A 14,606-nucleotide genomic window follows, 5' to 3' on the forward strand; every position below is an offset into this window, starting at 1 on the left:
CTGCCTGGATTCGAATCCTGGCTCTGCTTGCTTCTGTGCTGTGTGACTTTGGGCAAATTAATTCATCTGCCTCAGTTTCTTATCTTTAAAATGAGTAGAATAAAGGTCTTAATTTAAAAAGTAACTGTGAGGGACTTCCCTGGTGGCGCAGTGGTTAAGAATCCACCTGCCAATGCAGGGGACATGGGTTTGAGCCCTGGTCTGGGAAGATCCCACATGCTGCGGAGCAACTAAGCCCGTGCACCACAACTACTGAGCCTGTGTCTAGAGCTCGCGAACCACAACTACTGAGCCTGTGCTCTAGAGCCCCGAGCCACAACTACTGAGCCCACATGCCACAACTACTGAAGCCCACGTGCCTAGAGCCCATGCTCTGCAATGAGAAGCCACCGCAATGAGAAGTCCGTGCACGGCAGCGAAAAGTAGCCCCTGCTCACCACAACTAGAGAAAGCCCACGCGCAGAAACGAAGACCCAATGCAGCCAAAAATAAATTTTAAAAAAAAGTAACTGTGAGGATTAAATGTGTCCATGTGTATAGGTACCTAGTGCCTGGCATATAGTAGTCACTAAAAAATACATATTATTATTTATTTTTCAAAGTCTAACACTAAAGGTAGAGAAATAAGCTGATACTATTCTATATTTAGTGAATCCTCCATTCATAACAAATTTTAACAAAACAGACAAATATTAACAGTTTTTTAAGTTAGAAGATGATGTTACCTTTAGTACTGTTGCCAGGATGTAATGCTGTAGCTCTGCATCATGAATTCGGATAGAACCACCTCCTATCTCACTGCCATTTAAAACCAAGTCATAGTGTTGGCTACGGACCTAGAAGATTCAAAGAGCCTTTATGTTAGAGAAAATCTCTGGTTTTCTGTTCTGTACATTGAAGACCCTGTAGCTACTTAAAAACAATGGCTCAAACCCAGCAATTTCTTCTGGGGCTTCCAGAACTGGGTCAGACTATGAAACCTGAAGTTCTTTGCCTTGTTTCCGTATTTCCTTTTAATTTGGAAGTATAGATATGTTACCTTTTGGGGCTCAGTGTAAAGGAGGTGGATGTCACTGGGGTGAGGAGCAGTAAATGGGTGATGAGCTGTCTCCAGCTCTTCGGGATTTCCCTCCTTGGGAAAGAAGAGGGGGAAATCCACAACCCAAAGGAAAGAGAACAGAGCTGGGTCACGAAGCACCACTCCTCTTGCTTCTAGAAGGTCAGCACACTCCAGTCGTAATTTTCCCAACAAAGAGCACTGCAAACAGAAGATACAAATGTTAAGCTAACTGCTGTGACAGAGTAGGCAGAAAATGACACAACATGGATTCTAAAGCCAGGCCTTTCTCTGAGAAAGGATTAGCCAATTTACAGATGAGATGCTCTCAGCCTCTCAGGAGAGAAAGATCTGAGGATGATCTGACTGCGACATGATTGAGAATCGTCAGACTCAGCCGACTCGGTGAGTATCTGCCAACACAGTGACTGAGAACACAGGTATCAGAGCTTGATTAACCTGGGTCTGTATCTCACTTTGGCTACTGACTAACTTCTCTGCACCTTTTTCCATAGTAAAATAGAGATAGAAATATCTACTCCAAAGACTGTTGTGAAGATCAAGTCAGATAAGCTCTGTAATACGAACCAGCTATTATAATTATTTCCTTACTGTTCCTGAAGGGTTCTGGTGAGGAACTGATGAGAGCTTGGAACACAGTTAATGTTCAATAATGTTGGCTGTTATTAGACAGACAGTATGGATTAGAGGTTACATTAAGAATGTGACTTCTGGAACTGGACTTTGTGGGTTAGAAACCTGGCTCCTCTCCTCTACCTCCTAGCTGTGTGAGTGTGAACAAATTCTCAACCTCTGTGCCTCAGTTTTCTTATCTTTTAAAATGGTAACAGTATCAGTACTTCTCTCAATAGAGTTGGCATGAGGATTAAGTTAGTTAATATACACCAAGTACTTGAAACAGTTGTGGGCAAACAGAGAGTGCTAACTGTGATAAGTGCTAACGATGACAGGCAGGGCATCCCTGAGAAAGGGCAATTAGTCAGAACAGGAGACATGGCTGGAGACATGCACAGGGTGTCACTCTGTAGCCTATTCTATCTGACACTTAGATATCCACAAAGGGCACCTTCACTGTGACATATTCAGAATGCTAATGTTATTCCTCATAAATCTGCTTCCTAGCATTCTCTCAAGGAAGTCCCAATAGGAATTAGAGTGATGCCTTTCTGGGAAGAGAACAGGAGCAGTTTTAGTTCATGCCAGGGGAAAGTTTAATAGCCAAATGAATTTGCAGCAGGTTTTTAAATACAAAATCCCAAATTCTTTTTTAAGAAATGCATTGACAATAAAATATGTAATTAACTGGTGCATCCCCCAGCAAATTTAACAGTACTGGCTCATGGCTGGTATTAAAAACTAATGTTGATAAATGAATTAATTTAAAAAAAAAAAGACTGTAGGGAATTCCCTGGCAGTCCAGTGGTTAGGACTCCATGCTTCGCTTCTGAGGGCCCAGGTTTGATGCCTGGTCGGGGAACTAAAATCCCACAAGCTGCGTGGTGTGGCCAAAAAAAAAAAAGGCGGCTGTAATATCAAGAAAAGTTGTAATTACATAGCTTCCTTCACTCTACTATTGCAGGGAAAGGTAAGGACAGTGGATTATATTTAGCTTTGTAGCTGAACTCTGAAACTTTTCCTTTGGAAGATATAATGATAAATAAGCACAGTGCAAATATAAATTAGAAGAATGAACTTGATAAAGTACTAATCAGACACTATAAGGATATCATATTATACTATAGGGTAAGGATGAGTTTTTATTTATTTATTTATTTTTGGTTGCACCCCATGGCTTGCGGGATCTTAGTTCCCCAACCAGGAACTGAACCCGGGCCCTGGCAGTGAAAGTGCCGAGTCCTAACCACTGGACGGCCAGGGAATTCCCAAGGATGAATTTTTATCATGTTTGATCTTTACAGTATATTTTCAATATTCATGTTTGAGTTTTATACCACACTTTGTATATTTTATAATGATCTCTAAAGTTAAATCCATTGTTCCATACGTCTCCTGAAGAATGGTGATTTAGCCAGTGCATGGCAGCCTGCACCACCTCCCAGCTGCTGCTCCTGAGGAAAAATGGTACTGCCTCAACCAAGTAGGGCCAGGGGTGTCTGCCAGCCCAGCAGCCCTCCAGCAGTCTGATCTGTCCCTTCACATTTTCAGGAATGCATTATGTACAAAAGTTTGGGACAACCAACTTTTCTTATTCTGTAAAACTTCAAAAATGAAAATATTATTATTATTTTTTGTGTGTGTGGTACGTGGGCCTCTCACTGTTGTGGCCTCTCCCATTGCGGAGCGCAGGCTCCGGACGCACAGGCTCAGCGGCCATGGCTCACGGGCCCAGCCGCTCTGCGGCATGTGGGATCTTCCCAGACCGGGGCACGAACCCGTGTCCCCTGCATCGGCAGGAGGATTCTCAACCACTGCGCCACCAGGGAAGCCCCAAAAATGAAAATATTTTTTCACAGTTGTACAATGAATACCAATAGCTCTCTATCTAAGTGGCTTTCCTAGAGCCAGATCTAATCGCTGTGAGCAATGCCAATGTAGGCTGTTAGCTAATGAAAAAAAACTCAATTTTTTTTTTTTTTTTTTTTTTTTTTTTGTTGTTGTTATATGCGGGCCTCTCACTGTTGTGGCCTCTCCCGTTGTGGAGCACAGGCTCAGCGGCCATGGCTCATGGGCCTAGCTGCTCCGTGGCATGTGGGATCTTCCCAGACCGGGGCACGAACCTGTGTCCCCTGCATCAGCAGGCAGACTCTCAACCACTGTGCCACCAGGGAAGCCCAAAACTCTAGTTTTAATACAGTGCATTTTATTACAGTGCCAAAAGTCATAAAAACTCATGCAGAGCAGCTCCAATTTATGAAATTAACAGTCAATTTCAAATATGTACTATACACACAGGAGAAGAGAGGCATCATTCAGCATCAACAGCACCGATGCCCAGAGGTAATGTTGCTTACTGCTTTCTTATGCTCTCCGGCAGTTAGCAGGACCACATCCTTCTCTTGGGTCTCCAACAGTCTGACTAGTCCCAAGCCTTGCTCCTCCATTATGAACTTAGCAACTGGAGAATTCCAGTTGTTATTGTTTTTCAAGAATATAGGTAAGACTTCCTGTGACAAAGAAAAAGACATACATTTTTCAAAAAGCGGGGTTGATTTATTTTTCCTGGAGTACAAAGATTTCTTGTTTCCAAAAGAAAATGAACCTACATGAGATTATCTCTATTCCCTCCCTGAAGCCCTTCAAAACAATACTAAAGGAATCTAAAAATTAATCTCATCAAAAAAACAAAGGAATGAAGGGTGGGAAGGGATATCAGAGCGAAGAGATTTCTGAAAATTTTTGGCAGGTTGCAGGCGAGTGGAATAGGAATGACCAAAGAAGCAAGATGCATGAAGCTCTGGCCTAGAGAACAATGGAGCAGCTTCAGCACAGGAAGGAACTGGTCTTCCCCTGCAAAATCCTAGAGGTGCAGGGCTCTTAAGAAGAGCCCTGGGGTGATAGCCAACTGTCTTGTTGTTCACCCAAAACTAAACCTAACCATTTACAAAACCTAACCATTTATAAAACCTAACCATTTCTAAACCTAACCATTTACAAAAGCCCCTTTAAACAGTTTTTTAAATGGCTCATATTCTTAAATGTGCACAATTAACAATCACATCACTACACAGTGAAGAAGCTACAGCATTAAAAAAAAAGAAAAAAAAAAGACCCAGATAAACAGAAAAAAAATGACCCTAGAGAAAAGAGATAATTTAGGGACCAAAAAACTTGAATCCTCCAAGATATTAAAAAAGGTATTTTATCAATAAGACCAGAATAAAATGCAATGAAAAGAAGCAAGAAAGAGCTAGTGGGAAATAAAAATATGATTGCTTAAAAAAAAATTCAACAGAAGAGTTGAAGAAATCTCCCAGAAAGAATAAAAAAGACAAATTTTCCACAGATGAAAGACATGAACCTTCATATTCAAAGGGCCCTTCAAGTGTGCAACACACTGAATGAAAAATGACTCAAAGTTATACAGACTGTGAAATTTCAGAGCATCAGGAATCAGGAGGCTGAAAGCTTCCAAAGGGAAAAAAAAATTAGGTTTACTATAAAAGAATAAATTCATACAAACATCAGACTTCTTATCAGTAACAGTAGGTATAAAAAAATAAAGCAATGCCTCCAATGAGCTAAGGCTCATTGTCACATGCAGCTATTTAAATTTAAAGTAAAATGAAATAAAATAAAAAATTCAGTTCCTCAGGTATATATTTGCCACATATCAAGCATTCAATAGCCACACTGGCTGGTGGCTACCATAGTGGACAATGCAGATATGAAACAGTTCCATCATTGCAGAAGGTCTACCAGACAGCACTGTTCTAAAGGGATATGACTACCAATTCAGAATTTTATACCAAGCCAAATTATCAATCAAGTGTGAGGTTTTGAACACAAGGACATTTTTAGACATATAAGGATCAGAAAGTTTCTCTTTCACATGCTATCTTAGGAAGTTACTTGAGGATATAATCCAGCACTAGTAAGAAAGAGGAAGATCTGGGATCCAGGAAGTGAGTAGCTTCAACTCAGAAGAGGAATGAAGAAAATGTCCAGAAAGACAGCTGTGAAGAGATACAGAGTAACTAGGTAAGGCCTGTGTATGTGAGCCTTACCTCTTATTGCATGAGGTACGATGCAAGGTTTAAAATGGATAAGTAGGGGCTTCCCTGGTGGCACAGTGGTTAAGAATCTGCCTGCTCATTCAGGGGACATAGGTTTGAGCCCTGGTCCAGGAAGATCCCACATGCCTCACAGCAACTAAGCCTGTACACCACAACTACTGAGCCTGCGCTCTAGAGCCTGTGAGCCACAACTACTGAGCCCGCAAGCCACAACTACTAAGCCTGTGCTCTAGAGCCCGCGAGCCACAACTACTGAGGCCCGTGGGCCTAGAGTAAACACTTATTGTATTGGACTATTAATCCTTCTTTACTATTTGTTTTTTTTTAAACCATGTACATGCAGCATATTGCTAAAAATAAACATTAGAAACAATTCACCAAATCAAGTTAAAACATATTAATACATTTAAAAAATATAAAAATTCAGGAAATTAGGAAAGTAAAAAAGAAAAGAGGAGAAGAAAGAGAAGAAGAAGGAAATGTAATAATAGTCCCATCAACTAAAGGCTGCCAAAGTTAACTCTTGGGCTTATTTCGTGTTCCTGTGGTTCCTAAATACAGTTTTCAAACACTAGTAAAATAAAAACAAAGAAAATTGGGAGATATAGGGTTGACAATTTTGAATTTTATCAAAGGCATAAAACAAACCCCCCAAATATCTACTATTACCATCATTTCATAAAAGAAAACACATTTCTATAGCAAAAAATGAGAAGTGTAGACCTTTAAATTCATTTAACTTTATGAAAAGCTTTTAATACCCCTGGCTTTTCTTATTTTGCCTTGACCCATTTTGGAAACCATTATCCTTATTTTTTTTCTTGAAAAATCCCTTTGAACTTGATGTATGAGACTTGTGATGTGTGGTGGTAGAGGTGGGTAGTCCATTTTCTTTTTTTTTCCCTCTCTTTTTTAAAAAAAGTTGAAGTATAGTTGATTTACAATATTGTGTTAGTTTCAGGTGTACAGCAAAGTGATTCGGTTATTCATATATATTTATTTTTTGATTCTTTTCTGTTATAGGTTATTACAAGATACTGACTATAGTTCCCTGGGCTATACAGTAAATCACTGTTGCTTATCTATTTTATACATGGTAGTGTTCATTTGTTAATGCCAAACTCCTGATTTATCCCTCCCCCACTTCCCCTTTGGTAACCATGTTTGTTTTCTATGCCTGTGAGTCTATTTTTTGGTAAATAAGTTCATTTGTATTATTAGATTCCACATATAAGTGATATTTGTCTTTCTCTGACTTACTTCATTAGTATGATAATCTCTAGCTCCACCCATGTTGCTGCAAATGGCATTATTTTGTTGTTCTTTTATGGCTGAGTAATATTCCATGGTGTGTGTGTACACACACACACCCTACATCTTTATCCATTCATCTGTTGATGGATACTTAGGTTGCTTCCATATCTTGATTATTGTAAATAGTGCTGCTATGAACACTGGGGTGCATGTATCTTTTCAAACTAGAGGTTTGCTCTTTTCTGGATATATGCCAGGAGTGTGATTGCTGTATCATATGGTAACTTTATTTTTAGTTTTTTAAGGAACCTCCATACTGTTCTCCATAGTGGCTGCATCAATTTACAGTCCCACCAACAGTGTAGGAGGGTTCCCTTTTCTCCACACCCTCTCCAGCATTTATCATTTGTAGACTTTTTGATGATGGCATTGTAGTTTTGGTTTGCATCTCTCTAATAATTAATGATGCTGAACATCTTTTCATGTGCCTATTGGCCATCTGTGTGTCTTCCTTGGAGAAATGTCTATTTAGGTCTTCGGCCCATTTTTTGACTGGGTTGTTTGGTTTTTTGATATTGAGTTGTATGAGCTGTTTGTAATTTTGGAAATAAAGCCCTTGTTGGTCACATCATTTGCAAATATTTTCTCCTAGTCTGTAGATTGTCTGTTTGTTTTGTTTATGGTTTCCTTTGCTGTGCAAAAGCTTATAAGTTTGATTAGGTCCCATTTGTTTATTTTTGCTTTTATTTCTTTTGCCTTGCAAGACTGATCTAACAAAGTATTACTACGATTTATGTCAGAGAACGTTTTGCCTATGTTCTCTTCTAGGAGTTATATGGTGTCATGTCTTATATTTTATTTTATTTTATTTTTTTGGTACGCGGGCCTCTAACTGTTGTGGCTTCTCCCGTTGTGGAGCACAGGCTCCAGACGCGCAGGCTCAGCGGCCATGGCTCATGGGCCTAAGCCGCAGCATGTGGGATCTTCCCGGACCGGGGCACAAACCCGTGTCCCCTGCATCGGCAGGCGGACTCTCAACCACTGCACCACCAGGGAAGCCCCATGTCTTATATTTTAAATCTTTAAGCCATTTTGAATTAATTTTTGTATATGGTGTGAGGGTGTGTTCTAACTTCATTGATTTACATGTGGCTGTCCAGCTTTCCCAACACCACTTGCTGAAGAGACTGTCTGAGTAGTCCATTTTCAATCCACAAATACAGTGTTTATACATGGTTATGATCAGTGAATATATAGTTCTGTATTCTCCTTTTCCTACAAATCATTATAACCTGAACACTTTTCCTACATTACCAACTTTTAGTTAAGAGACAAAATTTTTAAAAGGAACTTTAATATTTATTCCTTTAATTCTACCTTAATTTATTTAATCACTCCCATATGGTTTCATTTTATTCCTGTAAATGATACTGTGCATAAGTGTCCTCATATTTAAGATCCTTTCTTTAAAGTATAGAAAATTATTGACTCATATTTTAAAATATGACTATTTTTAAAGTTAGTAATTCCAAAATGGCTAAGGTAATTTATACTTCCAGTGACAGTGTAAGAATGCCCATTCCCTGCTCCTCCTGCGTATTTTAGTGCTACTGTTCACCAAGCCAAGAACACAAAGTGTATCTGTCAAAGGAAAGGTATATTCCTAATTCTAAAAAGGGTATGGGAAGAACAATGAATACTGGCTTTCTTTCATACCTGCCATGCTTTCATTTAAACCTTGGGCACATGGGCCTCTATTTAATTTTCCCAACTGCAATAAAGTACCACTGTTTATTTTAAAAGGCTATGGTTGAACTTTCACATTCTGATTAATGGTGAATTCAACTAAGTTGAAGTTTTGGAGTTATACCCAGGGGTAAGATTAACTTTAAAAATAAAAAGAAGAAAAGTAGAATGATCTGAAATAATAAGCCCCTCAAAACTAATGATAGCATAAGAGCTCAAACAATTAACAGTTAAAAATATAGAATCCCTAAAAGAAAGGAAAAAACCTGCTCCTTACCTGATTAAAATGGTCAGCTGAAAATTTTCTAATGGACTCAATGTCTTTCCTTTTTAAGTATTTCTGATGAAAGAAAATCAAAGTAAACTCATCAATATGACACTTAGCTTCACAAACATGTTTATGAAATGAAATGGGAAACAAATATATTTTGTGTTTTTCCATCACAATAATAAGATTCAATAAAGATTTAATTTCTGTTGTCAAATGACAAAATGTTAAGGCTTGTTACAGGGTGTATTTTTTTCTAATTATGCAGTTCTTATTGGAAATAGCTGTGAATGTATTCCACAGAAGACTGTGTATCTATAATATGTCAAAATGAATCTTTGCAACTGAATTGTGAAGGATCAATAAAATCAATAAGAGGATTCAGAATTTGATTATTTCAAGTCTCTTAAAATTGTTTATATCTTACTTTTCTAAATTATCTCAATGTGTTTCTAAGTGAGACATTATGGCTATCATCATCACTAATATTCATGGAGCACTTAATTAGGTATGGGAGATATAAAAAAGGTGAAAACATGGTTCATGACCCTGCAGTCCTTATAATCTACTTGGGAAAGAATTGGACATACTCTTATTGGGGTAAATAATAACAAGCAATATATGTTATATGGAGCTTACCCAAACACATTCAATATGTCTGGACTAGAATACAGACACCAAATTACTTTCCACTGAACATATGAAGTGGAAAAAAAAGTAATGAGACTGAATTCTTATCCCCATTTAAAATATACTAATATGCTTATGTATCCAACTAAATAGCCTTTCAAAATAGTAATCTTATTCAAAATACTTTTAGAACTCTTCTTAAATTATTTTCAAAGCAGGTGTACTAACTACAGAAAACAGACATGCCCCATTACTTAAGAGTCCATGCTTACCCAACCCAACCTAACCATTCTGTCTCTCTCCTACCCTCATTTCTTTTCCTTTTGCTTTTCATAGCTCCACCTCCTTTCTCTTCCCATTATTAATGCAATAGAGCCCAGAGCGTCAGAAGATCAAGAATCAACACTCAAGGGCTTATGGGGCTGGGAGCTGTTGGACAAACTGAGGCTGGAGACAGAATAGGAATACTATTTTATACTCATCACTGGTGGAAATAAACCCAAATGAAGTACAGGAGAACTTTACAGCATTATTTAAAAGGAAAAATAAAAGCTCTAGATCTCGAGAGTGTAAACTCATATTCATAAAGTTTTATCATTTTCTACTTATAGTTTTAGAGACACTATTAGACTTTACATGAAAAAATGCATTTTTATTTAAAGAGAATTTTTCTTTCTAAAGTTTAGATGTACCAATGTTGAACATATTTACTTCCCAAATATACATTTTAAAGAAAATACAGAATTGTGCTCCACTTACTTCTCCTTCAGGGATACATATGGCTTTGATGGTTCCTTGGGGTTTACTAAGCGCATCTTGAAGAAATCCAACCTCTGTGTTTCTAAACATATCACTGATATCCACAATCTGGAAAATGGATAACAGGAAAAGGTAATTAAACGTGAAGTAATGTTTATCTCAAAACCGTTTTCAAAATTATTTATTTATTTATTTATTTTTGGCCGCATTTGGCTCTTCGTCGCTGCACACAGGCTTTTTCTAGTTGTGGCGAGCAGGGGCTACTCTTCATTGTGGTGCATGGGCTTCTCATTGCAGTGGCTTCTCTTGTTGTGGCTCATGGGCTTTAGAGCGCTGGCTCAGTAGTTGTGGCTCACGGGCTCTTGAGTGCAGGCTCAGTAGCTGTGGTGCACAGGCTTAGTTGCTCTGTGGCACGTGGGATCTTCCCAGACCAGGGATCGAACCTGTGTCCCCTGCACTGGCAGGTGGATTCCCAACCACTGCGCCACCAGGGAAGTCTCTCAAAACCTTTTACAAACAATATTTTAAAGAGGAAAGTAGATCTTGTTAATGTTTATAGAGCACATTCATAATTCATAGAGTGTTTACCATGGGCTGGGCACCATGACAAGTGTTAATGTACTAATTATTCATTAGTAATAATTCATTTCATCTGCACAACAAGAGTATGAGGTCGGCCCTCTTATTATCCCCATTTAATAGATGAGAAAACCAAGGCACAGAGAAAGAAATGACTTGCCCAAGATAACACAGCTAGTAAGTGGCAGAGCCAGAATTTAACTTAAGCAGTCTGACTTAACCACCATTTCATATTACAAAAGAAGAAACAAGGAGTAGTCAAGCTGGCTGCTGTAAATAGGCAGTTAGAACTTTTTCGTGTGCTATGTTTTTTTCATTCTGAGAATTGAGTACTGCCTATTCGTGGACCAAGCAGAACTCAGTTTCTAAGGAATCTGCACTGAGAACTGAGATATAGAAATGTCACCAACATTAAAGTGATGAAGGGCTGTTGCTGTCTAAGAGCAAATAATAAGAGGCCTGCTAAGGAAAACTGCTCTGTGTAAGTTCTACTGTTACCCTTAGTTAAATATGTGTAGATCTTAACAATATGAATAAACGTTTCCATATGTTTGAGCTCTTTATAGACCAGGGAAAAAGAATAAATAACTCTTAATCATTTGCCTTCCAAGTGCCATTTTAGCTTAAGAAAAATTCAAGAGGAAAGAACAGGTTTTTTCTTTTTTTTTTTCCCTTTCAAGTTACCATTCGTATCCATGTAGCTAATAACTTGTCAGTAATAAAAACGTTATAGCAAGAACCTTGCTCTTGGAAATGAATCTTGGAACACAGTAGATAGAGAAAAGGTACTGTAATGCTAACATGCTATTATTCTCTCCTGCTGTAGCTGTGTAACAACAAAAGTAACAAGCTAAGGTAACAACAAAAAATATAACTGTGTGTAACTGGTTGTAAACATCAAAGTAGTTCAAAAGACTACAGGACTATTCGGGGGCAGATTTTGGAAAAGTGAAGAAAAGTACCTTCATCCCAAAGCGAGTGTCAGGTTTATCAGTTCCATAGCTGGCCAACGCCTCAGCAAAAGTCATAGAGGGAAAAGGAACCACCACAGGATCTTTGTCACTGGGCCATGAATACTGGAGCAAACCCTCAATTAGACTCTGGATGCCAGTCTGTTCTACAAAGGACATCTCTATGTCAATCTGAAACCAAAGCAACATATGGAAACTAACTTAAAGAGCCACAATATTAGTATATACATACATATTTATCTATTTCTCTTGTTTCAAATTACCATTGGATTCTGTTCTTAATACATGGGGAAGCAGGTTAAATATTACTGTACATCTAATGCTTTACATACATCAAACTGTTAGTTCCCACAACTATCTCATGGCTTAAGGCTCAGAGAGGCTAAGTGACTTGCCTGAGTATGTACGGTTACATTACATTTGATCTTAGGTCTGTCCAACTCCAAATCTTATGGTTTTTGTGCTGATTACTGATTTCTGTGCCATATCATACAGAAACTAAATCATAATAGCTTTGATGACATTGACCAGATAAATAGATTAAATATCAACATACAGAATTGTCTGTTTTAGTGCACAAGAGATTTTTTTTAAAGAACTTTGTCATATCATGACCATTAAAACACTGTAGGAATCTGTCATTCCTTAGTTTATGACCATGACCATATTCTTTATAAATGGATCAAAAATTAAATAACTAATGCCTCAACTGCAGGTTAGTTTAATTAAATATCTGATAGATAAAATATAATGAGAAGTATATATAATTTCTGTCCTGGTTTTGACATTCTTGGCTCTAGCAAGGCTGAATCAGTAAGAGATGAGTGAATATAACTTAGTACCTGAGTAAATTCGGGCTGTCTGTCTGGTCTTGATCCTTCATCTCGATAACATCGGGCAACCTGAAAATATCTACAATTGGAAAATAGTGTTAATTGAGTCAGGATTCTATAAACACACACACACTTTCCCCCAAAAGTTCCTGGCAATGCAGGGTACGAAATAATAATGATACTAAAAGGGCATAAGAAATTTTAAAATTCTTTATCATGCTCTAATCTAATCAGATACATAGTTGACCCATGAGAAGTTAACTGCTCAATATATTGTCTTACAAATATACAATGGCACCTTTGGATATTCATGTATTAGACTGAATGCAAGGCAGTCCATACTTCTTTATACACACTCTTTTGCTTCAGCCAAATTGAAATACTCACTGCTCCATATATACACTTGAGCTTTCCTGTGCTATGCCATTCCAACTCTCATCTTCATCTGCTGAAACGCAGCTCTGTCCCAGAAGGCCTAGTTCCCAAAGTTTTTAATGATATTTCCCAAAACAATATAATTTCAAACCTCTTGATACAACTAATTTGCAATGCTCAACATACTTATTTTTGGTTTACATCACAGTTGATTTTAATATCTTATTTTGTCTTACTAGATTCATTAGCTCCTTGAGAGCAAAACCTATTCTTTTTTGTTTTTAACCCCCTACCCCATCTGCTAGCATAGAGCTTTGTACACAATGGTCACCCAATAAATCTTTACATGATGACTACACATTTTCAGGGTATTTTACAAGTATTTTTCAAACTCCTACATTTTCAAACCTTCTTTTAAGAGATTAGACAATTTTGTGTTTCCTTTTCCCCTTTCTTCCCCCTCTTTTCCTTTTCTGACCAGTACGATCATAAAGAAAGCTCACCTGTCTAAACCACCAACCATCAGAAGCTGCTTAAACTGCTGAGGACTCTGAGGGAGAGAATAAAACTTTCCAGGTTCCCTGGATGGTATTACAAACTCTTTTGCACCCTTTGAACGAGAGGGAGGGAGAGCAGAGATATTATTAAAAAGCAAATTCAAGAACTGGTAGAAGTCAGTACTTCAGTTCATCAATGAAATCAACTAAAGAGCAAAGTTCCCACAATGACAGATCATTTCTTGCTCATCCTTTAGTCCCTAAAAGGCTTGCACATAGTAGGCTTTAAATATTTGTATATAGCGAGTATTAAATGTATGCTTGTTGAAATGAATGCCCAATTCTGTTACTGGCTAAAAAGGATTTTGTGCGTCAATTCCTATTTAATTCCTAACTGCTTTTCTAAATTTAAACTATAATTTTATAAGTCCATAGACTGTATAAATATCAGTGTTTGAAAATGTCAGTTCTTAATGAACAATGGATTTATTTATTTATTTATTTATTTATTTTGTTTGTGGTACACGGGCCTCTCGCTGTCATGGCCTCTCCCGTTGCGGAGCACAGGCTCCGGACGCGCAGGCTCAGCGGCCATGGCTCACGGGCCCAGCCGCTCCGCGGCATGTGGGATCTTCCCGGACCGGGGCACGAACCCGTGTCCCCTGCATCGGCAGGCGGACTCTCAACCACTGCGCCACCAGGGAAGCCCCTGGATTTATTTTTAATGAACCAATTCATTATTGATTTGTAGCTATAAACCTCAATGGAAAGAAAATGATGTAGGATTAAAGGATTCTGACTTAAAGTACTGACCCATATAATTTTCTCAGCTCTTAAAATACCTAGTTAGTGTGAACATCCTAAGGCAGTAAAATAAATAAAAGAAATAGAACTAAGGGAATATAAAAGCAAAGTGGTCCAG

General features: G+C 38.1%; 2 protein-coding genes across 14 annotated transcripts in view; one reads left to right on the plus strand and one right to left on the minus strand.

The window, feature by feature from the left end:
• The window catches only part of CENPL (centromere protein L), a 54,677-nt gene that overhangs the window by 15,072 nt on the left and 24,999 nt on the right, over positions 1-14,606 (plus strand). The window contains exon 14 of one of the 7 annotated variants that reach the window (XM_067031355.1): positions 10,441-10,561. The exons of the other annotated variants lie outside the window; for them this stretch is intronic. The gene's annotated coding sequence lies outside the window, so the exon portion shown is untranslated. The remainder of the gene's footprint in view (positions 1-10,440; positions 10,562-14,606) is intronic. 7 annotated transcript variants of the gene reach the window in all.
• Positions 1-14,606, minus strand: part of DARS2 (aspartyl-tRNA synthetase 2, mitochondrial) — a 29,794-nt gene that overhangs the window by 7,696 nt on the left and 7,492 nt on the right. For 6 of the 7 annotated variants that reach the window (XR_010840187.1, XR_010840188.1, XM_067031316.1 and 3 more), the window contains 8 exons: positions 13,691-13,797; positions 12,822-12,891; positions 11,971-12,150; positions 10,430-10,537; positions 9,050-9,112; positions 4,051-4,203; positions 1,040-1,258; positions 726-836 (listed from right to left, as the gene is read on the minus strand). Coding sequence is in view for 5 of the 7 variants with exons in the window: in XM_067031316.1 (XP_066887417.1) it covers positions 726-836; positions 1,040-1,258; positions 4,051-4,203; positions 9,050-9,112; positions 10,430-10,537; positions 11,971-12,150; positions 12,822-12,891; positions 13,691-13,797 (1,011 nt within the window). In the remaining 2 variants the exon portion in view is untranslated. The remainder of the gene's footprint in view (positions 1-725; positions 837-1,039; positions 1,259-4,050; positions 4,204-9,049; positions 9,113-10,429; positions 10,538-11,970; positions 12,151-12,821; positions 12,892-13,690; positions 13,798-14,606) is intronic. The other variant, XM_067031313.1, reaches the window with a different exon arrangement.

Source organism: Kogia breviceps, chromosome 1 (genome assembly GCF_026419965.1).
Source record: "Kogia breviceps isolate mKogBre1 chromosome 1, mKogBre1 haplotype 1, whole genome shotgun sequence".
In the NCBI taxonomy this organism is placed as follows: Eukaryota; Metazoa; Chordata; class Mammalia; order Artiodactyla; family Physeteridae; genus Kogia; species Kogia breviceps.